Below are 26,038 nucleotides of genomic sequence, written 5' to 3' on the forward strand. Positions count from 1 at the left end.
ATTTTCTGCTGCTTTTAAATAAAGTATATATATATATATATATATCAGTGGACATACAAAAGAAAGTGGCAAACAACACATTTGGTGGGAGTTACATATATTCTTTAATAATAGTTTCATAGGCGTATAGGATGGCTCTGTCTCATCAGAAATTGGGAGAAGAATCTCCAGGTAGCTGATCAGATGTGTCCGTCTTATGCACCCACAAAACTTAGAGTGAAACTATTACTAAAAATAATATGTAAATCTTACTAAATGTGTTGAATGCCATTTTCTGTCATTGGTCCACTCACTTTTGTGTGAGTGTATATATGTGTGTATGCATGTATGTTTACATACATACATACATATATATATGAGTGGTCAAATGAAAGAAAGGGCACACAACACATTTATTGGTTTGTGTGTACTTCTCAAAACCGTTTGATTTGGATACTGTGCTACTTCAAGTTTCAAGGCCTCTAATGAATCCTTTCTTGTCAGACTGATAAGAATCCCAATGACCAGAGAGGTACAGGGGATGTCCAAGATGGCTACCAGGGTATGTGTGTGTGTGTGTGTGTGTGTGTGTGTGGTGTGTGTGTGTGTGTGTGTGTGTGTGTGTGTGTGCGCACAGGCAAATATAAGCATGGCAGCAGAAGTGTGTTTCCGAAGAATTTGTGGACCCATGGAGCTGTACTTCTTTGACTCAGTTTTTGAAACTATTTCTCTACAGGTGCCACAGGAACAGCTGCAAATAAATGTATTTAACGAAAGGTAACAGGAGTCATAGATGATGCAGTCAGTACAGCGCTGCGTACTGCAAAGGTTTACACACATTTTTAAGCTGTCACAAGGGGGCACCGAACCCAACAGCTGGAACACTAAACTATCAACTGACCAGTCTGCTTAACTGTAAATAGATACTGCAGAAGGGTAGCAGAAGGGCATACTTCTCAAATCCTACTTATAAAGAACAGCATTTAGATTGTAATACTGATTTATTTTTATATGGCAACATCTCAAATTTTGGGAAGAACCCCAGTATCTGACCGGTACTTGGCATTCCCTGGTAAAATTTGAACTCGGAATGCAAAGAGTCAAGCATAAATACCACAAGGCATTATGTTTGATGCCCCACCAACTCTGCCAACATTATAATAGTTGTGAGTAGAGACCAAACAGAAGTGGTGCCAGGGAGTACAAAGATAATTGCAGCAGTCAGTGGGAGCACAGTAGAATCAACAAATGCTTCGTTAGCATACAAGGAGTGAGACCAACACTGTTGTTTCTTCTGTTGGTCTGTTTGCATAGCCAGGAGAGGAATTAGACGGGTTCTGTTTGGTTGACTTAATGTAAATCACAGAGTTCGTACTCTTTTACTTGTTTCGGTCATTTGACTGTGGCTATGCTGGAGCACCACCTTTGTGTCATATTTTCAGAGAGATTTTTTCCAGAGTAAGAAAGGGAGACATGCATTGCTGTCATCATTTCAACATCTGCTCTGTCATGCTTGCACAGGTCAGGCAAAATTCAATGCGGCAAATTTTTTAAGGACCAAGGCTCCATCTGCTGCCAATCTTCATCTGTTTCGAAGCATGGTAATATTTTGCTCATGTCTGTACCTTTTTTCACATAAGATTGTAAAACAAACGACACCGCCAATATGACAGTCACGCTCGTTTACAGACAGCGAGTGAATCAAGAGTGAACCAAGGCAAGGAAACACAAATGCCCATGCATTATATATACATGTGTGTATGCATATATAAGTACATGCATATACACACACACACACACACACGCTCACATACATATATATGATGAGTTTCTTTTTCAATATCTGTCTACCAAATTCACTCTTAAGTTTGGGTGGCACTTGCTTAAAATGATTTCTTCTCTAGCAAACTCCTTAAACAATGCAGGGGTACAGAATTGGGAAACCACAGCATATATATGCAAAAAAAAAAAAAAAGAAAAAGGAAAACAAAGAAAAGAAATCCAGCATTTGTAAAACAGGTGAGGGTTAGCAACAGGAAGAGCATCCAGCTGCCAAACGATGCCTTAGAAATGGGTTTTCCTCCAACCAATGCTAGCACGGAAGAAAGGATGTAAATCGAACAGACAGAGATATTTATACGTACATACTTGAATCAATGCCTCAGTACTGTGTGTTCCTCAAATACATGCGGGCATGAAAACAAGGATGTAAAACAGACAAATGAGCATGTTTCTCTCTATGAAGAGGCTTCCTTAGTTGTGTTTCACAGACATAGTTCATGATTCTGGATGCGGACCCACGGCACAGGGGTACGGATATGGCTAAGAAGTTTGCTACAGTAGAGGGTACTTTGAAGGAAGCGCTCTCTGCTATAGCCTCAAGGCCAACCAAAGCGTTGAGAGTGAATTTGGTGGGCAGAAAGTGGACCTTGGGTAATCCTGAACTCATAACATGCAGGTAAATATCTAAATACAGCAAGGTGTTTTATTCAATGCTCGCCAATGCTTTTGCAAATCTACTGCTTTTAATAACATGATTTTATAAATAATAATAATAATAATAATAATAATAATAACCATAATAATTATGATCATGATAATAATGATATCATATGGTAATTAACAATAATGATTTTTGCATAATAATATTGATGATATTAATAAGAATAATAAAATTAATCATAATAATCATCATCATCATTTGCAGATGGAAAAGTGTTGTGTTTGGTTTAAATAACCTCTACATAGTTGGCTGGGAACATTCCATACTCTCCACTCGGTGAAATACCATTCCACCAACCTTCATCGAATTGTTCGACATGGGTGATGATGTCATCAGGGTCGAAAGAAATTTCTGTGTCATCAGCTGGAAGAATAAAAAAGGAAGTTAGGTAAGTAAGTAGTATCAGAGGTCTCAACACATACACACATTGATGTATGTGTGTGCATATGTATATATAGACACACAAAAATATCAAGAGAGAGAGGAATGAAGAGGAGGAGAGAGAACAAGAAGTTTAGGTACATAGGAATATTGGATGTACATGCAATATAGCCATATAATACACCTACCAGAATTATACACATGCTCTTGCTTTCCATGCTAGCATATATATATATATATATATATATGTGCGCAGGTGGCACGTAAAAAGCACCATTTGAGCGTGATTGTTACCAGCGTCGCCTTACTGGCACGTGAAAAAACATTCGAGTGAGGTCATTGCCAGTGCCGCTGGACTGGCTCCTGTGCAGGTGGCACATAAAAAACACCATTTGAGTGTGGCCGTTGCCAGTGCTGCCTGACTGGCCCTCGTGCTGGTGGCACGTAAAAGCACTCACTACACTCTCGGAGTGGTTGGCGTTAGGAAGGGCATCAAGCTGTAGAAACTCCACCAGATCAGATTGGAGTCTGGTGCAGCCATCTGGTTCACCAGACCTCAGTCAAATTGTCCAACCCATGCGAGCATGGAAAGCAGATGTTAAACGATGATGATAATGATGATGATATATATATATGGAGGTTATGAGAGGTAATGGTGTTGTTGAGACCCAAAGGTATCAGGTAATGCTGAATAAGTGCTATAGATAGAACATAGTTAAGTTCCAGATTTGGTGATTATGCGAATAAAGGGTTCAACGTTGGTCATATGTCAGCGTGTGTATATAAAAGTATTTTTGCGTAATGAGATAAAAAAAACCAAGGCTGTGTAGATTTTTAGAATATTTACATATAGGTCTTACAGCTGTTTTCATCCTCTCACACCGTTTCTCATATGTGTGTGTGTGTGTGTGTGTGACTGTTGTGTATACTCACACACACATATACAGAGGGAAAGTGAGAGAGAGAGAGAGAGATAGGAAGAGAGGGAGTTGAGAGGAAAAGACCAACCTGCTTGATAGTCATACAACGCCCTCACACACATCCCTTTGTCTTGGGGAGAGAACTCTTCCTCTGTTTCTGCTGGCTGTTCAGGTTCCGGCTCGGGCACCTCCTTGGCTACAGGAACTGGTATTGTTAGAGAGAGAGAGAAAGACACAGATATTTAATACATTGTGATGATGAACAATGAAACTGAAAGAGAAAAAATTGGGAGTGGAACAAGAATGAAGAGAGAAAAACAAAGGGTTGTGCATATATGCATACGTCACAATAATAACGTGGTTTCATTAGTTTCTATGGTTGCAAAATTAAATCTATATTCATGATATTGAGTGCTTGGTATTGTGACATATGAAGCTTGCTCAATTACTTTTATGCACATACAGACACATGGAAGCACTCCGTCGGTTACGACGACGAGGGTTCCGGATGATCCGATCAACGGAACAGCCTGCTCGTGAAATTAACGTGTAAGTGGCTGAGCACTCCACAGACACGTGCACCCTTAACGTAGTTCTCGGGGATATTCAGCGTGACACAGAGAGTGACAAGGCCGGCCCTTTGAAATACAGGTACAACAGAAACAGGAAGTAAGAGTGAGAGAAAGTTGTGGTGAAAGAGTACAGCAGGGATCACCACCATCCCCTGAGAGACTCATGGGTCTTTAGGTGTTTTCGCTCAATAAACACTCACAATGCCCGGTCTGGGAATCGAAACCGCGATCCTACGACTGCGAGTCCGCTGCTCTAACCACTGGGCCATTGCGCCTCCATACAGACACATACAGGCATAGATAGACACAAGTGTGAGTGTGCACGTGCGTTACTAACACATTGATGGTGAAGATGTTTGTAAAGAGAGAAAGAAAGAAGAGGAAGGAAAGAGGGATATGGGCAAAGCAGTGTATACATTTATACTTTGGTACCGAAGAAAGTAGTCATCAAGTGAGAATGGGAGAAGAGGGAGTGGATCAACTGAAGATATTTGAGAAGGAACAAGAGAAGCACCAAGGCAATATACTCTGTGTGTGTGTGTGTGTGTGTGTGCGTGCGTATGTGTGTGTGAGTGAGTGTGTGTGTGTGAGCGTGTGTGTATGTGTGTGTGTGCATGTGTGTGTGCGTGTATGTGTGTGTGAGTGAGTATGTGAGTGTGTGTGTGTGTGGTGTGCGTGCGTATGTGTGTGTGAGTGAGTGTGGTGTGTGTGTGAGCGTGTGTGTATGTGTGTGTGTGCATGTGTGTGTGCGTGTATGTGTGTGTGAGTGAGTATGTGAGTGTGTGTGTGTGTGTGTGAGTGTGTGTGTATGTGTGTGTGTGAGTGTATGTGTATGTGTGTGTGTGAGTGTGTGTGTATGTGTGTGTGAGTGTGTGTGTATGTGTGTGTGTGTGCAAATGGATTGTGAAACATAATACACTGCTGTTCGAGTGGGTTTTTTTCCAGAACAGGAAGCAACCTCTCACCAACAACACTAACAACATCTCCATCGCAACAACACTTACAGAGGGATAAGACTAACGCAACCGTTTAGCCTCTTCTTGGTGTTGCTCTGTTGTAAATATTTTCCGTGAATATTCTTCCAGCATGGTAGTTGTAAACAAGCGTCACCCTCACACAAGCTGTACTCTCTCTCTTTAACTCTTTTACTTGTTTCAGTCATTTGACTGCGGCCATGCTGGAGCACCGCCTTTAATCGAGCAACTCGACCCCGGGACTTATTCTTTTGTAAGGCTAGTACTTATTCTATCGGTCTCTTTTGCCGAACCACTAAGTAATGGGTACATAAACACACCAGCAACGTTTGTCAAGCAATGCTAGGGGTACAAACACAGACACACAAACACACACGCGCATATATATATATATATATATACGCCGGGCTTCTCTCAGTTTCCGTCTACCAAATCCAGTCACAAGGCTTTGGTCGGCCCGAGGCTATAGTAGAAAACACTTGCCCAAGGTGCCACACAGTGGGACTGAACCCGGAACCATGGGGTTAGTAGACAAGCTACTTACCACACAGCCACTCCTGCGCCTGTTTGTACTGTTTGTTTCCTTCAGCAAATGCATGTTATGCCATGAGGAAATATTACCTACCTTGGCAACATGTAAGGATTGGCAACAAGAAGGGCATTTGGCCGAAGAGAATGTGTATTTTATCTGATCCATGCAAGCATGGAAAAATGGATGTTAAAGCAAAAACGATTTTACAATTTCAAAATAATACTTTCGGTGCTAAGCCATTTGGTATCATCTCACATTCAATTTAAAAATACTGTCCATTTTAAAATGTAAACATTCAAATTAAAACCTATCATAAATTTAAATAAGAAGCTTCCAGCATATTCCTAAGCTCTAAACACCATCTGGATTACTGAGAGAGGCTTGGATTACTGAGAGAGTATCTATGATTGCTCGTGTCTATACAAGCACCTAAAAACAATCAGCAAAAGCAAGGCACATGTTTTCCAAGCCATACTTGATCTCAGGGAATGACTATATATGGTGTCTGAGGATAAGACAAAGATGGTCATAGCTGGAATATAGTTAATCATGTCTGCTACTGTTATTGTTGTTGTGAGATCAGGGCTAATCCGGGGCTAAACAACAATACCGGTGGATCTAGTTGACTATAATCTTTCTACTAGTACAATGTAGGACCTAGTTAAAAGACAAGTGAATGGGGCAATTTTGAGAGTCAAATAAGTTGGTTGGCTGTAGACAACAGCTGCTAGTGGTGTTGTTAGTATTTGAACCCCTGCACTACTCACAACAGCTGCTCTCTGATCAACTTACCCACTCAAGTTCTCCTATGACATTAGCTCTTTAGTATTTAAACCAATTATATCCGGCCCAAATAATCTTATTTGTTTTACGTTCAAACCAGACATATTATTGGGCTTCTCACATCTGCCCTAGAATGTCTTTCTAAAAATATATAATCCAGGCATGGCTGTGTGGTAAGAAGCTTGCTTCCCAACCAAATGGTTCTGGGTTCAGTCCCACCACATGGTACCTCAAGCAAATGTTTTCTACTTATAGCCTCAGGGCGATCAAAGCCTTGTGAGTGGATTTTGATAGATGGAAACTGAAAGAAGCTTGTTGTGTATATGTGTGTGTGAGTGTGTGTCTTTGTGTGTGTCCCTCCATCACCACTTGACAACTAGTGTTGGTGTGTTTACATCCCGTTAACTTAGCAGTTCGGCTAAAGACACCCACAGAATAAGTACTAGGCTCAAGAGAGAAAAAAGTCTTAGAGTCGATTTGTTTGACTAAAACCCTTCAAGGTGGTGCTCCAGTGAAATGACTGAAACAAGTAACAGAATATCATCAAAACCTCAAAGCTCCAAGATAATGCATGATTTAATTCAAAGCAATGTGAATAAATAAGCATTTCGTTTGGGTGAGTAATTTGAATGCTAACGGGTTAGAGCAGTCATATCCAGCCCAAACATTCTGTTTTATTCTCAAACTGCCCAGATGTGGCCTCTCACACATAGCCTACAATGTCATTCTAAAAACAGACAATTACATTATTGAAATCCCAAAGGTAAGAGATGATGCATGATTTAATTCAAAGCAATGCGAATAAATAGGCATTTCATTTGGGCGAGTTATTTGAATGCTAACGGGTTACAGCAGTCATATCCTACCTATTTTATTCCCAAACTGCTCAGATCTGGCCTCCTACACATACCCTGCAATATCATTCTAGAAATCCCAAAGCTAAGAGAAAATGTATGATTAATTCAAAACAATGTGAATAAACAACCATTACATTTGACAGAATAATCTGAATCTAAAGGGTTAAACCATGAGAAAAAAATCACGAGAGAGGGGCTTAAGAAGCAATCACCAGCAATCATATCCGTCCATACCTTTTCTCTTAATGGTCATAGCGTCATACTCCATATCGTCATCCTCATCCTCCTCATCATCGTCATCATCGTCGTCGTCATCAGTCTGCCGTCTGGGCAGGCTATCCCGTAATAGATTGATGGCGGTGTCAGCGGGTTCCGGTTGGGGTGAGATAGCTCTCATCTGAACCGCAGGGGCCACTGGTTGTGGGAGAGGAACCGAGGGAGTATGATGCTGCGGTTGCTGCTCTTGCTGTAGATGTCGTCGGCTGACTGGCACTTCGTAGCCGTCATGGCGCGATGACTGTAGGCTGGGAGGCACCTGAGGCGGAGGGCCTGTTGGCGAGATGGGCTCAGGACTCGTCGGTTCGTTATAGCCGTCAACATAATGATCCAGTGATTGCCTTGAAAAGAAAAAAATTAAATAATGAAAATTATGACATTCAATAAACCCCTATATGACATTCAATAAACCCCTATATGACATTCAATAAACCTCTATAAACCCCTCAATAAACATAGGCAAAGGTGCAGCTGTGTGGTAAGATGCTTGCTTCCCAACCACATGGTTCCAGGTTCAGTCCCATTGCATGACACCATGGGCAAGTGTCTTCTACTATAACCTTGGGTTGACCAAAGCCTTGCAAGTGAATTTAGTAGATGAAAACTGAAAGAAGCCCATTGTGTGTGTGTGTGTGTGTGTGTATGTATATATTTATGTGTGTCTCTTTGTGTTTGTCCTCACCATTAGCACTCGACAACTGATGTTGGTGTGTTTAAGTCCCCGTAAATTAGCAGTTCAGCAAAAGAGAACAATTGAATAAGCACTAGGCTTACAAAGAATTAAGTCCTGGGGTTAATTTCTTTGACAAAAACCTTTTTTAAGGCGGTGCTCCAGCATGGCCGCAGTCAAATGACTGAAACAAGTAAAAAAAAAAAGGAAAAAAAAAAAAGAAACAGAAACACAGGATGCTGTAACAATAAAATTATCATCATCATCATCCCTGAATGTGGTTGAACAACCTGTCTCAACCAGTCAGAATTCATAGTACAATCACCTCCCACACCCAGTCCAGGTGCTTGATTCAATGGGATTATACATCCTTTTGATTGGTTAATGCAAAAACATTGGCTTGCAAGATCTCCATTCAGATGAATTCCCTCAGTCACCATCTCACCCGTCTACTCTCGCCTTTAGTCGAGCAAATCAACCCCAGGACTTATTCTTTGGAAGCCTAATACTTATCCTATCGGTCTCTTTTGGCGAACCACCAAGTTACAGCGACGTAAACACACCAGCAACTGTTGTCAAGCGATGTTGGGGGGACAAACACAGACACACAAACATATGCACACATATATATATATATATATATATACGATGGGCTTCTTTCAGTTTCCATCTACCAAATCCACTCACAAGGCTTTGATCGACCTGAGGCTATAGTTGAAGACACTTGCCCAAGGTGCCACGCAGTGGGACTGAACCCGGAACCATGTGGTTGATAAACAAGCTACTTACCACACAGCCACTCCTATGCTTCCTTGTAACTTCCTTTCAATCTGCTGACCTTTCCACATATAAACTAGTCATCCCTTTTCTCCCCTTTTCATTTCTTAGACAATATTGGATGGCTGTAGACTCTCCTGAGTTTTTCCATCTCTTGTCAGGTTTTGTATTTTAACCCACCAGGTGCCCAATAATTCCCCCACCTCACCAAGCAAGCTTGGTAGGGTTGCCAGTTTAGTCGTTGATGACCCAATCATGCAACAGGTTGTACAGGGTCATATGACGTTGAAAGCACCGGTTCTCGTCCGATCACTGAAGTTAAGCAATGTTGAGCCTAGTGAGTACTTAGATGGGTGACCGCTTGGGAAACCTAGGTGCAGTAAGTAAAGGCGGCGATCTGGCAGAAACGTTAGCACGCCGGCGAAGTGCTTAGTGGTATTTCGTCTGCCTTTACGTTCTGAATTCAAATTTCGCCGAGGTCGACTTTGCCTTTCATCCTTTAGTCCAGTAGTGTAGGCCATGGTGGTTTGGCCACATCAGAATAAGCACCAGAATACTACTACATCAACTCTGGTGGCAGCAGTGATCCAAGCACTGGAGAATATAGCACAGTGCACCAACAAAGACAATAGGTGAAGACATCTCGATGTCCAGCATGCGAAGGCCAATGCCATGGATTGGAAGGCATGGAATAACATCATCACTAAAACTCGTCACCCAGTGGCACCCACAGCAGTGTATTGATTGAGGGGACAGTCTCTTCCTCCAGTTGCCAGCTAGGGATATTATGCTTTAGTTTTTACTTACCTACGCGGAGGACCTGGTGCTGGGTCAAATTCCACCTCTCGAGATCTTTGCTCAAATAAAGCTCGTTTACTCTGGGTCTTGTTAGACACCACATGCTGTGCCTCCTGAAACAATAAAAAAAAACAAACAAAAAAATCAATCAATCAATCAATCCAATGTAATCATCATCATCATCATTATCATCACCACCATCACATTCATTATGATCGTTGTTATCACAGTGATGCTGACCATATTGCGGTAGCTAACACTGACCGTAGTAACAATTACTAAACCACAAAGTACTATTACCTAAACTACTGACCACACACTGCTAGAGTTAGCCCTCCTTGCCTATTTAACACAAGATGGTAGGGTGAAAGACCTATGTATATTGCCAAGTTCAACTATATCACAGCTTGTTCCTCAGCTGTTTTTGCAAAGTCTACAGACGTTTAGTCAGCCTATAACATTGTCATCATTCACATCATTCAATGAAACATTGAAATCCAAAAGTCACAGAAAATGATCTCCAATTTACTTAACTTTGTAGTACAAATGTCTTGTTTTCATAAGTTCTGAATTAAAATCTTTCACCAAACCTTAGTCACAATTTATGTTCCTAACACTAGCTGAATGATAACTAAGTTATTTTAATAAATTCTTTGTTATATTTAAAATAATTGAAAAGAAAAAAACAGAACATCTCAAAATACAGTAATGAAAGGGTTAATTTATCAACCCCAAAAGGATGAAAGGCCAAGTCAATGTCAGCAGAATTTAAACTCAGAATACAAAGAACCAGAAGAGATGAAGCTAGATATTTTGTCCAACGTACTAATGATTCTGCCAACTAACCACCATTAATAATAATAATCCTTTCTACTATAGGTACAAGGACTGAAATTTGGTGGGAGAGGACTAGAGGATTACATAGGCCCTAGTGTTTCAATGGTACTTAATTTATCAACCCCAAAAGGATAAAAGGCAAAGTTGACCTCAGCAGAATTTAAACTCAGAATGTGAAAAGGGACGAAATGCTGCTATGTATTTCACCCAATATGCTAACGATTTTGCCAGCTCATTCCCTTAATAATATAATAATAATAATAATAATAATAATAATGCCCAGATGCAGTATTCTTGCACTGATTGCAGTAAGTATGCCCTGATGCAGTAACAGACAGTGGCTATGCCCTGATGCAGTACCAGGCAGTGGCTCTCATGGCTTCTAATCTTAACTCATTGGAAGTGTTATCATGTACATTGTTTTGTCTTGGTATAAAAGACGGGCTACAGCAAATATTCTGCTCAATACCACAGATTTGCTTGTCAGTTGTTTGACCTTAACCAGTTGACCATGTCCTTTAGTGGCTGACGATATGTGTATCTCTGACCATGAGCAGAAGTAGTAGGGGAGCATCACAGCCTTGTGTTGAGAGGAATTCTTGGAGGTTTGGATAATTCACCTTTGGAAACATGGGTGGTTCGTTCAACATCCTTAGACAATCATTATTCAGAGACCTTTTGAGCGGGATGGGCTACTCGACCAGAAGAAAATTCTAACTGGGCCCCACCTGCAAGGTCATGTGCTGTTTATCTTTGTATGAGATCACCATGTCATGCACATATGGTTGTGATACATGTGCCTGGTGTACTCTTATCAGACGGGTAGTCGTGATGGGTATACTGGGCTTTGTATATTTTACCCCAGTGTCACTTTGATGGCATGCACTGCTCTCTCACTCAATAATAATAATAATAATAATAATAATAATATTTATAGGATTGAGGCTACTCCTCCAGAAAGTAAAGAAGCAATAAAGAATAGTGCAACTGTTATCAAATGAACGATATTTCAACATCTCTGTAAATATAAATGAACAATATTTCAACAATCCTAAAAATATTACCAAAATGAAGTAGATAGACAAGTTTATTTGTGAACCTGTGGAAGACACACGAGATGTCAAAATATCGTTCATTTGATACTCTTCTTTACTGCTTCTAATAATAACAATAATAATAATAATCATCCTTTCTAATAAAGTATGTCTTAGACAGGCTTTTGGGGAAGTATTTATGAAAATAAACAAAAGACTAAGGCAGGTGGAGTACAAACAAACAAATGTATTAGTATAGCGCTCAGGAACAGAAAAAGTCTTTTACATTTCGAGCCTACGCTCTTCGACAGAAAGATACACAGAAAAAAACAAGGAGAGAAAAAAAATGCGTGTAGGAGCTAACGATCTATGTGCTGGTTGAGTACCTCAATCCCAGTCTGAACTGGTACTTACTTCATCAACCCTGAAAGGATGAATGGCAAAGTCAACCTCAGTGGAATTTGAACTCTGAACATGAAGATAGATGAAATGCCACTCAGCATTTTGCCAAGCCTGCTAATGATTCTGCTAGCTCATCATCATCATCATCATCATCATTTAACATTCGATTCCCATGCCAGCAGGGGCCGAATAGGTGGACAGAAGCTGACCAGCTGAGGGGCTGTTCAGGCTCCTTGTCTGTTTTGACATGGTTTCTACAGCTGGATGTTCTTCCTAACACCAACCACTCTACAGAGTGTACCGGGTGCTTCTACACAGCACCGGCATGGGTGCTTTTCATGTGGCAGCAGCACCTACGAGCCCACAAAATTAGGGATGCTCAGCTGGAGAGGGTTGTAAGGGACAAGTCTGTATGCAAGGGCAACCACACTTTTACTTAGCTTAGCATGTCTTTTCAAGCAAACTGCCAGGAGCCTCGGTCCCTTGTCATCCCCTTTGTAAGTCCCAATGTTTCTTAGCTACTTTCTCACCACTTCGTCCCATACCTTCCTGGGTCCAACCCATCCACATGTTCCCTCTACACCACCTTAATAATAATCCTTTCTACTAAAAGCAGAAAGGCCTGAAAATTCAGGGAAGGGGATCAGTCGATTACATTGACCCCCAGTGCTTGACTGTTACTTATTTTATTGACCCCAAAAGGATAAAAGGCAAAGATGACCTCGGCAGAATTTGAACATAAAGACAGATGAAAAGCCGCTAAGCATTTTGCCAAGCATGCTAATGATTCTGCCAGCCTTACATCACCTTAATAATAATAACAACAACAACTATCCTTTCTATTATAAGCACAAGGTCCAAAGTTTTGGGGGAGGGTACTAGCCGTGACCCCAAAAGGATGAAAAGCAAAGTCGAACTCGATGGAATTTGAACTCAGAACATAGCGACAGGTGAAATACCATTAAGCATTTCGTCCAGCATGCAAACAATTCCTATTTCTTTATTGCCCACAAGGGTCTAAACATAGAAGGGACAAACAAGGACAGACAAAGGGATTAAGCTGATTACATCAACCCCAGTGTGTAACTGGTACTTAATTTATCAACCTCGAAAGGATGAAAGGCAAAGTTGCCCTCGGCGGAATTTGAACACAGAATATAATGGCAGACGAAATACCGCAAAGCATTTCGCCCGGTGTGCTAACGTTTCTGCCAGCTCACTGCCTTTAACAACAACAACAATAATAATAATAAAAGTAGACTTACAGCAACTCTTTCCTTACGTAGGGATTCACTGCGCATTCTTCTCTCTTCTTCATCTTTCTTACACTCTGCCTGCATTTTAGCCTTGAAACAAAAATATACAATAGGGAGGATTACATTAAAAGATAAGAAGCAGTTATTTCATGAGGATGTCTTGTCTTTCATCCCATTCCTCAAAACACATCATCTTAATGACTTAGTAATTCAGTGAGTGAAGGAGACATATATGGCTTAAGACCAGGGTTGTTTGTCTTAGGACGGCTGTATTGCTGTTATGGTTGATGATGATGATGATGATATTCTTTAGCCCCAGGTCAGTTTTATCCCAGCAGACATACTAAGGTCAAAGACAATCTAGCTGCGACCGTCCCTTTTTGATTTCAAGCATAGTGTACCTGCTGAGAGCCCCTTCAGCCGTGACTGACCATAGGACTGCATCTAGAAAGTTACCCTCCCAGGCACAAGTACGGGCAAGGTTGTTTATGGAAGACCAGCAGTCGCCCGTGCATACTGGCCTCCCTTCTCCATGCCACCAGTGCTATCCAAGGGGAAGGCCAAGGCCAATACAGCTTGGCACCTGTGGCGTCGCAACTCATTTCTACAACTGAGTGAACTGGAGCAACGTGAAATAAAATGTCTTGCTCAAGAATACAACACGCAGCCCAGTCCGGGATTCGAACTCACAACCTTGCGATCATAAGCTCGACACTCTAACCACTGAGCCATGCGCCTTCACACATAGTGTACCAAGGTCTATATTATACCTTCGTTACATACACATTCCCCATTTATTTTAACATGGTTGAATGCGATTTGAGGACTTGAAGGATATTTGGCAGCTATTTCTTTTGGATAGGCTGACCACAAGAGACTCCAATCTGAAAGAAATAGCAGCCATTTACTACTTACTTGTAGTGTTCGTTTTGAGGTACCCTAACATTAACATAAATTGTAGACAGCATTCTTCTCTATGGCATTGAAATCCAGACCAAGAAGAAAGGATTTCAAGATCCATTTGATGGTATGTACACAAGGCTTCTCATGAGGGCACAGAATACTTCATGATATGAACACATGACCAAAGAGAAAATTCATGGATGGATACATCCTATTCATCATTTCTACTAATGTTTCTCAACAAAGGTTGGGCTTTTGGTAGTCACTGTTGTCGTGTTGATTAACAAGCCATACCAGACATAACTAAGTGATGTTATTGGCAATGATTCACAACATAAAACAGAACTTATTTGGCCTATCAAAGCAAATGGGACACAGATATTCCTAGTACAGATTTGGAGGCACATGGCCTAGTGGTTAGAGCAGCAGACTCGCGGTCGAGGGATCGCGGGTTCAAATCTCAGACCAGGCGACGTGTGTGTTTATGAGCGAAACACCTAAGCTCCATGCAGCTCCGGCAGAAGGTAACGGCGAACCTCTGCTGACCCTTTCGCCACAACTTTCTCTCACTCTTTCCTCCTGCATCTCGCAGCTCACCTGCGACGCACCGGCGTCCCGTCCCGTCAAGGTGGGGAACCTATACGCCTAGGAAACTGGGGAAACCGGCCCTTATGAGCCAGGCGTGGCTCGAGAAGGAACAAACAACAAACAAATACAGCTTTGTGAGATGCATCTTAGTTGTGACAACTTAAAAAAGTAAAAGAAAGAATTATCTAAAGAGAGAGAGAGAGAGAGGAAGGAAGACAAATGTAAACAACAGAACTCCTGAATGAAAGAGACAGAGGTGTATTAAAAGAGGGGTGAAGGAAGAGGAGTGTTAACAGTACATACCCAATTCTCCTTCTCTTCCTGTTTATTTGTTGTACCTTTGGTTTTCGATTCATAAACCTTTTGTTGATTAATTACTTTCATCTTCTCTCGGATTTTCTTCTCACGCTCTGCTGTTTCTTGTTCCTGCAAATGACAATAAATTATTATTATTATAGTAATTCCTTCTACTATACAGGCACAAGGCCTGAAATTTCGGGTAGTCGATTAATTCCACCCCAGTACTCAACTGGTATTTATTTCATTTAACGTCTGCCGTTACGTTGTGAGTTCAAATTCCGCCGAGGTCGACTTTACTTTTCATCTTTTCGGGGTCGATAAATTAAGTACCGTTACGCACTGGGGTCGATGTAATCGACTTAATACTATGTCTGTCCTTGTTTTTCCCCTCTGTGTTTAGCCCCTTGTGGGTAGTAAAGAAGTAGGTATTTATTTCATTGATCCCCCACAAAACGATGAAAGGCAAAGCTGGCCTCGGTGGAATTTGAATTCAGAACATCATCATCATCATCATCGCTTAACGTCCACTTTTCATGCTAGCATGTGTTGGATGGTTCAACTGGGGTCTGGGAAGCCCGAAGGCTGCACCAGGCCAGTCAGATCTGGCAGTGTTTCTACAGCTGGATGCCCTTCCTAACGCCAACCACTCCGTAAAGAAGGTAAACTGCTGTGTTATGTCTAGTGTGCTAATGATTGTGCCAGCTTGCTACCTTAATAATAATAATATAATAATAATAATAATAATAATAATAATAATAAAATGCCCTGATGCAGTATCAGGCAGTGGCTCTCGTGGCTTCTGATCTTAACTGATTGGAAGTATTATCATGTACATTGTTTTGTCTTGGTATAAAAGATGGGCTACAGCAAATATTCTGCTCAATACCACAGATTTGCTTGACAGTTGTTTGACCTTAATCAGTTGAGCATGTCCCTTAGTGGCTGACGATATGTGCATCTCTGATCACGAGCAGAAGTAGTGGGGGAGCATCATAGCCATGTGTTGAGAGGGATTCTTTGGGGTTTGAATAATTCACCTCTGGAAACATTGGTGGTTCTTTCAACATCCTTAAACAACCCTTATTCAGGGACCTTTTGAGCGAGATGGGTCACTCAACCAGAAGAAAATTCTAACTGGGCCCCCACCTGCAAGGTCATGTGCTGTTTATCTTGATATGAGATCACCATGTTGCGCACATATGGTTGTGATGCATGTGCTTAGTGTACCTTTATCAGACTGGTAGTCGTGATGGGTATACTGGGCTTCGTATATTTTACCCCAGTGTCACTTTGATGGCATACACTGCTCTCTCACTCAATAATAATAATAATAATAATATCGAAACAAATATCAATGGAAATAGTAGTTGTGATACCTGTGTCGGTGGCACATAAAAAGCACCATCCGAACGTGTCCGTTGCCAGCACCGCCTCGACTGACTTCTGTGCCGGTGGCACATAAAAAGCACCATCCGAACGTGGCCGATGCCAGCGCCGCCTTGGCTGGCTTCTGTGCCGGTGGCACATTAAAAACACCAACCAATCGTGGCCGATGCCAGACACCCCTGGCACCTGTGCAGGTGGCACGTAAAAAGCACCCACTACACTCGCGGAGTGGTTGGCGTTAGGAAGGGCATCCAGCTGTAGAAACACTGCCAGATCAGACTGGAGCCTGGTGCAGCCCTGGCTTCCCAGACCCCGGTCGAACCGTCCAACCCGTGCTAGCGCGTTAAACGATGATGATGATGGATAATTATGGTTTCAAATTTTAGAACAAGGCCAGCAATTCCAGAGGAATAGTTAGTTACATCGACCCCAGCACTCAATTGGTGCTGTATTTTATTGACTCCGAAATGACGAAAGGCCACGCCGGCGTTGGCAAGGTTTGAACTCAGAATGTAAAGCATGAGAAGAAGTGTTGAAGAGCATTCTATCCAATGGTCTAATGATTGTACCAATCCACGACTTTAACAACAATATAGTCATAATGGTAGCAATGAGTGAAACTGTACTTTTCCATTTACCCCAACCTTTGGAAGAACAAAAGTGAAAGTCAGAAAAAGGCGGTGAGCTGGCAGAAACGTTAGCATGCCGGGCGAAATGCTTTGTGGTATTTCGTCCGCCGCTGCATTCTGAGTTCAAATTCCGCCGAGGTCGACTTAAGTATTCATCCTTTCGGGTTTGATAATTTAAGTACCAGTTACGTACTGGGGGTCGATGTAATTGACAATCCGTTTGTCTGTCCTTGTTTGTCCCCTATATGTTTAGCCCCATGTGGGCAGTAAAGAAATAAAAGTCAAAGCCATCACCAGTTCAATTTGAACACAGGGTCCAAAACAACTGTCATTAAATACATCAATAAGAATTCCATCTGTGGTTTCTCCACCTGCTTCTACATTCAACCACAAGGTAGTAGCACATCAGCAGAATCAGTAGAGCATCAGAAAGAATGCTCTGTGGTATTAGTTCCAGCGGCGAGCTGGCAGAAACGTTAGCATGCCGGGCGAAATGCTTAGCGGTATTTTGCCTGCCGTTATGTCCTGAGTTCAAATTTCGCCAAGGCCGACTTTGCCTTTCATCCTTTCGGGGTTGATAAATTAAGTACCAGTTATGCACTGGGGTCGATGTAATCAACTTAATCTGTCTGTCTGTCCTTGTTTATCCTCTCTGTGTTTAGCCCCTTGTGGGTAGTATAAAAATAGGTATTAGTTCCAGCCTCTGTGCTTGGAGTTCAAATTCTACTAATACCAAAATTTACCATTCATTACTTCAAGATTGATAAATAAAGAACTAACCAAACACCAGTGTAATTCTCTCAACTTTTTCCCATCCCCACAATTCTTTCTCTTGCTCTCTCTTAGAATCAGCTAAGTGGATGGGCCAAGTAGGATGTGCTTGCACCATAACCTCAATCTCTTGGCCACCAATGTGTAAACCCAAGAAAAAAGAAAGAGCATTCAACCTCCACATAATCCCATGTGATACACCTGGTATGTCTTCTCTTCTCACCATCGTTCTGACTTTATCTCACCTGATAAACAGCTATACTGAACACTTCACACAATGTAATAATAATAATTCAAAGGAATGAGTCACCTTGCAATTAACCAGACAATCAAGGTGTTCTCAGATTTCTTTAATTATCATGTGCCCCCCTTTTGCAGTGCTGATCTCCAACCTAGGTCCAATTATTTAAGGCCATACCAGTTCTTGATTGATAATTTATTTTAATGTCACTTCCACCTCAGAACTGAGTCACAACTCAGAAATTCAAAAACACAAAAGGAATCTGTGTAGGACTTGAACTCAGAATGTAAAGGTTATAGCTATATACTGCAAACTAACGATGACATTAATTTCAGCAGCTACAGCTCCTCCTGGGATCTCCACCACACATATATGCCAACTCATTACTCCATAGAACACAAGAAAAAAAAAAAAAAAAAAAAAAAAAAAAAAAAGAAAAAAACCATCCAACCACACAAACCTCTCGTTTCTTCCGATCTTGTTCAAGTCTATCTTTCTCCTTCGCTAACCTGTCTCGATCTTCTTGTTGACGTTTCTTTTCTTCTTCCTGAAAGTAGGGAGAGAAAGAGGGAAGATATATATATATATGTATGTATGTTTATATATATATATATTTATATATTTATGTGAAAATCAAAATCAAAATCGAAATCGATCAACATCAATGGAATTTGTAGTTGTGATACCAGTGCCAGTGGCACGTAAGAGAACCATCTGCCCATTGAGAAATTCACTGCCAGATTTCGATGGTAAATACTTTAGCTTTATGGAATAACCACGTGTGCATAAATGCAAACAAACACAGACAAACATATATAGACATACACACACACATTTTATACATCTATAATTTTATAACAGTATAACAGTTCATCTCAACTTAGCCAAACTGTTATTAAATAATACAGTTCTATATTTAAGAGATGAGGAATTATGCACATTATTTACATTTGACGGATATTTGCCCTCATCTTGTTTGTTATTAACACAACGTTTCGACTGATATACTCTCCAGCCTTCATCAGGTGTCTTGGGGAAAATACAAACCTGGGTTCTCATTCCTAAGGTATTATTCGATGTTGTTATTATTATTATTATTATTATTACTACTACTACTACTACTACTACTCAGGTCACTGCCTGGATTCTAAGTTCGATTCCAGGTAGTGACCTGAATAATAATAATAATAATGATGATATAATAATAATAATAATAATAATAATAATAAAAATTGAAAAATACCTTAGGAATGAGAACTCAGGTTTGAAATTTTCCCAAGACACCTGATGAAGGCTGGAGGGTAAATCAGTTGAAACGTTGTGTTAACAACAAACAAGATGAGGACGAATATCCATCAAATGTAAATAAAGTAAATAATGTTAGTAAATAATTTATGTAATCCCTACTAAATGTGTTGAGTGCCAATTTCATTTGTCCACTGACGTGTGTGTATGTATATATATATATATATACACACACACACATGTGCATACACATGTGCACACATATACACGTTAGGGATAACATATTAGTAGTGCCAAAAAGATATAAACGAACAGACTCTCTAAGCTTGCTGTACCGCATCCCTCATCCAAGTGGAAGCTGAATCAAAGAGATATACTGACCTCGGTTTTTGCCCAGAATTCATCTCGCTTCTTCGTGTTGATATCCTTCTTGGCATAAGTTTTCTGATATACGGAACCCTAAAAAATAACAGAAAGAAAGATAGAACTGGGATCAGATCCATAATTGTAACCCTTTTGTTACCAACCCGGCTGAAACCGGCTCTAGCTCTTTAGTATAAATGTCTTGTTTTCATAAGTTTTGAATTCAAATCTTCCACCAAATCTTAGTCACAATTTATGTTCCTAACACTAGCTTAATGATAACCATGTTATTTTACTAAATTCTTCATTATATTCAAAACTAGCAGTATCACCCGGCATTGCTCGGGTTTGTAAGGGAAATAACTATATAAGCATTTTTAGAGAGTTACTTTCCTTATATAAACCGAGCGAAAAATGGATTAGAAATGCGGAAAAATGATGGTAAATTTTTTTTTAAATCGTAGACTCATCGTAGATGCGGGCTAATACCCAGAAGGGCTTGATATGAATCATGACTATAAGATACCCGCTTTTGGTTAAACTGCACCGCAAAATGTGGGAGTAGTTAGGAATCTAAATCGGAGTAGACAGACACACACACAACTACAGTTTTAAATATAAAGAAACACAGAGCATCTCAAAATAAATACAGTAATGAAAGGGTTAAGAAGACATTCTTTCATCGTTTTACAGGCTTGAGTCATCGGACAGCACCATGTCGAGCCAATGCCTTGAAAGCTTTAGTTGAACAAACTAATTAGTTCAATTTAAGTCTCTTGCTTATTCTATTAATGACTTTTTTTCTGATGTGCTAAGTGGCAGAGAACGTAAGCTAAGCAGAACTAGCTTTTGTGGGTGGAAGACATACATGTGCACATGCACAATATATTGGCTTCTGTGCCGTGGCACGTCAAAAAGCACCATCTGAACATGGCCGATGCCAGTGCCGCCTTGACTGGTTTCTGTGCCGGTGGCACATTAAAAGCACCAAGCGATTGTGGTTCCCCTCCAAGGCACAAGTCCAGGCAAGGTTGTTTATGGTAGACAAGCAGTCACCCATGCATACTAAACTTCCCTCTCCATTCTACTAATGTTATGCAAGGGAAAAGCAAAGGCCGACATAGCTTGGCACCAGTGACATCGCAGTTCATTTCTACAGCTGAGTGAACTCGAGCAATGTGGAATAAAGTGTCTTGCTCCAAGAACACAACGCACAGCCCGGCCTGGAAATTGAACTCACTACCTCCTAATTGTAAGCCCAACACTCTAACCACTGATCCACGTGCCTCCTATACACATATAATAACACACACACATAACAGGTGTCAACACAGTTACTATACACCAAGTTCTTTAAGGAGACAGTGGTCAGCGAGAATCTATAGTCAAAGACATGCCCCAGGGGCTACACAGTAGGATTGACCCCAAAACTATGGGGTAATAAATCACATTTGTTAATCAAACAACCATATCTTATTTCTTTATTGCCCACAAGGGGCTAAACATAGAGGGGACAAACAAGGACAGACAAAGGGATTAAGTCGATTAGATCGACCCCAGTGCGTAACTGGTACTTAATTTATCGACCCCGAAAGGATGGAAGGCAAAGTCGACCTCGGCGGAATTTGAACTCAGAACATAGCGGCAGACGAAATACGGCTACGCATTTCGCCCGGCGTGCTAACGTTTCTGCCAGCTCGCCGCCTTAACAACCATATCTATTTTGCGGGCATGAATGGAATGGATATTTTTTTTTTTTTTAATATTGTTTTCTTGCTGTATAATGGTCGGGGGAATAATTATTTACCCACAACTAGTCATTGGGTATACTTGCTGTAACTGATCATTCGTTGGTGGTGGTCATGGTGGCAGTGGTGCTGGTGAAAGGTAAAGGATGAGAGCCAATGAAAGGAAACACTTACAACCGGAGCAGGTGGGGGTTCTGGTTTGGATTGTTCTTTGTGGAAGCTGTAATTGGAACCAGAAGATTTGGCGAGCTTCTTCTTGATGTCTTCTTCATCCAAGTCATCTTCGGACCTGGCACTGAGAACCAGATGGACGCCCTGCACCAAAGAACACAAATGAAACAAATGAAAGAAAGAAAAAGACAAGGAAGGAAAGAAAGAGATAAGGAAGGAAGGAAAGAAGAAAGAAAGAAAGAAAGAAGAAAGAAAGAAAGAAAGAGACAGGAAGGAAGGAAAAATGAAAGAGACAAGAAGGAAGGAAAGAAAGAGACAAGAAGGAAGGAAAGAAAGAAAGATACAAGAAAGAAAGGAAAGAAAGAAAGAGATAAGAAGGAAGGAAAGAAAGAAAGAGACAAGGAAGGAAGGATAGAAAGAAAGAGACAAGAAGGAAAGAAAGAAAGAGACAAGGAAGGAAGAAAGAAAGAAAGAAAGAGACAAGAAGGAAAGAAAGAAAGAAAGAAAGAAAGAGATAAGAAGGAAGGAAAGAAAGAGACCAGAAGGAAGGAAAGAAAGAGACAAGAAGGAAGGAAAGAAAGAAAGAGACAAGAAGGAAGGAAAGAAAGAAAGAGACAAGAAAGAAAGGAAGGAAGGAAGGAAGGAAGAGCAAAACACTGACCTTAAACAGGGCTTTCACGTCCCGTACATGGTTTGTACATTTGAATTTCATGTTCTCAGGGGCTCCTTCGCCTTGCTGGTATAAAAAAAAAATAATAAAGGTAAATAAAGCAGAAAATTAAAAAAATATAAAAATTAATCAACTAAAATCAAATCAAATTTATTATCTAAAAATACAAACAAAATCACTGACAACAAGACTCAGGTAATCTCTGAACATGACTGTGACCAATGGTTGTTCCTGCTGCACCTGTCACACCTTTCATTTCATTTTAGGCATAGGTAATTAAGGAGGTGTCTGGCCTAGTCGTTAGGGTGTTACACAGAATGGTGTCCTTCCACTTGGTTGCTGCTTTCACTAGATTTTGGCTGAGTACACTCCGGTCTTCTTCAAGTGTCTTGTGATTCTCCATAGTGCCTTGCCTGGAATTGAACTCAGAATCTCTAGGTGACTGCACTGCCATTAACTAGCACCTTTATTCACTACACTATGCTCACAGGCAATGTGGGAGTGAATTTCTAAGACTTATAAACCTCCATTTAGCATTTAAACCTATTTCTTTACTGCCCACAAGGGGCTACACCCAGAAGGGACAAACGGATTAAGTCGATTATATCAACCCTAGTGCGTAACTGGTACTTATTTAATCGACCCCAAAAGGATGAAAGGCAAAGTTGACCTTGGCGGAATTTGAACTCAGAACGTAGCGGCAGGCAAAATACCGCTAAGCATTTCACCTGGCGTGCTAACGTTTCTGCCAGCTCGCCACCTTAAATTTAGCATTTAAACCGACCAAAATATTCTTCTTGTTCTGTGTCCAAACTGGCCACACCCAGTTTCTCACACCTATCCTACAATGTGTAGTCTAAAAAAATATACAGTCACACAATCAAAATATCAAAGCTACAAGATAATGCTGGATAAATTCAAAACAATGTGGATGAATAAGTGTTACATTTACTTGAATAATCTGAAATGCTAAAGGATTAATGTCTTATGCTGGTTCTGTACCAGTTGGATGATACAATTTTGTATTTCTGAGGTGAGGAAATTTTATGTTTTGTCTTAGTCAGAGTGGTGTTTTCATCATGGGTGTTGCTTTCATTATGTTTTAGCTGTGTACATTCTAGACTTCCGCAGATGTCTTATGATTCACCATAGTGCCTTGCCTGGAATTGAACTTAGCTAGAGCCTTTATCCACTACACCTATGACCATAGACAGTGTCAGCTTGAATTTTTAAGGCTTATAAACCAAGGTGAGGACATCCCTCCAATTAATACATGATATGAAAAAATTCCCCAACCAACATAAGACATCAAAGGAAACTTACAAGCCTTAAAAATCCACTCAGATACAGCCTAAGGGCAAAACGTAGGGATAAAGGCACTAGTTAATGCGGTGCAGTCACCTAGCATTTTGAGTTCAATCTCAAGCAAGGTACTAAGGTGATTCACAAGACACCTAAACTGTGAAAGCAACAATCAAGATGGGAACACCGCTATGACCAATGTGAACAGTATGCATTATATTCCATGTTACTCCAGTCCATACAGCTGTAAAATGAGTTCCAGCAACAGGTGGGTAATTAACACCAAGGTAGGCCAGCACCCTGTTCAGTAAGTACTGTAATAATCTCAGTCAATTACACACCATAGCAAAACCAGGTTAAAATCCAGCCTTATGATCCCTAGGGTTTAAGGCAGACTTAACCCTTTAGTGTTTAAACCGGCCATATCCGGCCCAATATATTCTACATGTTTTATATTCAAACTGGCAATATCTAGCCTCTCATACCTAACCTACAATGATATTCTAAAAATAAACTATCACATTATTGAAACCTCAAAAGCTATAAGATAATGCAGGATTAATTAAAAACAATTTGAATAAAAAATACTACATTTAACAGAGTAATCTGAACACTAAAGGGTTAAGTGTAGGTATTTAACCCTTTAGCATTTAAACCGGCCATATCCGGCCCAAATTTTCTACTTCTTTTATGTTCAAACCATCCAGATCTGGCCTCTCACTCATATCCTACAATGACATCCTCAAAATAAAGCATCACATCATCAAATTCTCAGAGATACAAGATAATGCAATATTAATTCAAAACAATGTGAATGAAAAAGCATTATATTTGACAGAGTGATCTGAACACTAAAGGGTTAACATCTTTGGTCATTAAAACTGTAACATTTGGATTACTCCATCAAATGTTACACATTTATTAACATTGTTTTCAAGGCATGTGGTTTAGTGGTCAAGGTATTTAGTTCACAATAAATGGCATCATGTGCCAGTGGCACATAAAAAAGCACCAACCGATCGTGGCCGATGCCAGACCCCTCTGGCACCTGTGCAGGTGGCACGTAAAAAGCACCCACTACACTCGCGGAGTGGTTGGCGTTAGGAAGGGCATCCAGCTGTAGAAACACTGCCAGATCAGACTGGAGCCTGGGGCAGCCCCTGGCTCCCCAGATCCCCAGTCGAACCGTCCAACCCGTGCTAGCGCGGAAAACGGACGTTAAACGATGATGATGATGATGTGGAGGCACATGGTCTAGTGGTTAGAGCAGCGGACTTGCGGTTGAGGGATTGCGGGTTCAAATCTCAGACCGGCCGACGTGTGTGTTTATGAGCGCAAACACCTAAGCTCCATGCAGCTCCGGCAGAAGGTAATGGCAAAAACTTCTGCTGACTCTTTCGTCACAACTTTCTCTCACCCTTTCCTCCTGCATCTTGCAGCTCACCTGCGACGGACCGGCGTCCCGTTCAGGTGGGGAACCTATATGCCAAGGAAACCGGCAAACCGGCTCTTATAAGCCAGGCCTGGCTTGAGAAAGAACAAACAACAATTTCACAATGAGTTTCGTTCCTCGCAACGCATTGCGCCATTGAGCAAGACTCTCTATTTTACGTTGCCCCAGTTCATTCGGCTGGCAAAAACGAGTTGTAACTGAATTTCAAAAGATCGCCCATGTCACATTCTGTGTCATGCTGACTCTCCCTGAAAATTACATAAAGAGTACCTGTGTCTGTGGAGTGCTCAAGTGGAACACTCGTCAGGTCAGTGTAACTGACAGAGCGCCAGTAGTTTCTGTTTTGAATTAACCATACATGAACTTGTTGCTTCAAAATTTTGATGATGTGGTTGTTTATTTTTAGAATGACATAAAACAGGTAGAATATTTGGGTCGAATATGACTGGTTTCAATGCTAAAGATTACAGGACTATTTGAAATCCATTTTTAGGAAATGTAGCCCTCTCTCTCTTTACTCTTTTACTTGTTTCAGTCATTTGACTGTGGCCATGCTGGAGCACTGCCTTTAATCGAGCAACTCGACCCAGGGACTTATTCTTTTGTAAGCCTAGTACTTATTCTATCGGTCTCTTTTGCAGAACCGCTATGTTACAAGGACGTGAACACACCAGCATCAGTTGTCAAGCAATGCTAGAGGGACAAACACAGACACAC

The 26,038-nt window shown here is 40.9% G+C and overlaps 1 protein-coding gene and 1 pseudogene across 1 annotated transcript in view; one reads left to right on the forward strand and one right to left on the reverse strand.

Annotated features, from left to right (window-relative positions):
* Positions 1-476: 476 nt before the first annotated feature.
* The window catches only part of LOC115219908 (drebrin-like protein A), a 74,679-nt gene continuing 49,117 nt past the window's right edge, over positions 477-26,038 (reverse strand). The window contains exons 4-13 of the mRNA XM_029790218.2: positions 22,558-22,632; positions 21,900-22,040; positions 19,996-20,073; positions 18,830-18,916; positions 15,346-15,468; positions 13,561-13,641; positions 10,032-10,135; positions 7,736-8,118; positions 3,872-3,988; positions 477-2,845 (exon numbers count right to left, since the gene is read on the reverse strand). Coding sequence (XP_029646078.2) covers positions 2,709-2,845; positions 3,872-3,988; positions 7,736-8,118; positions 10,032-10,135; positions 13,561-13,641; positions 15,346-15,468; positions 18,830-18,916; positions 19,996-20,073; positions 21,900-22,040; positions 22,558-22,632 — 1,326 coding nt within the window. The 3' untranslated portion in view covers positions 477-2,708. The remainder of the gene's footprint in view (positions 2,846-3,871; positions 3,989-7,735; positions 8,119-10,031; positions 10,136-13,560; positions 13,642-15,345; positions 15,469-18,829; positions 18,917-19,995; positions 20,074-21,899; positions 22,041-22,557; positions 22,633-26,038) is intronic.
* LOC115220082 lies at positions 9,492-9,610 on the forward strand (annotated as a pseudogene).

The sequence above is a fragment of the Octopus sinensis genome, linkage group LG15 (genome assembly GCF_006345805.1).
Source record: "Octopus sinensis linkage group LG15, ASM634580v1, whole genome shotgun sequence".
NCBI classification, from domain to species: Eukaryota; Metazoa; Mollusca; class Cephalopoda; order Octopoda; family Octopodidae; genus Octopus; species Octopus sinensis.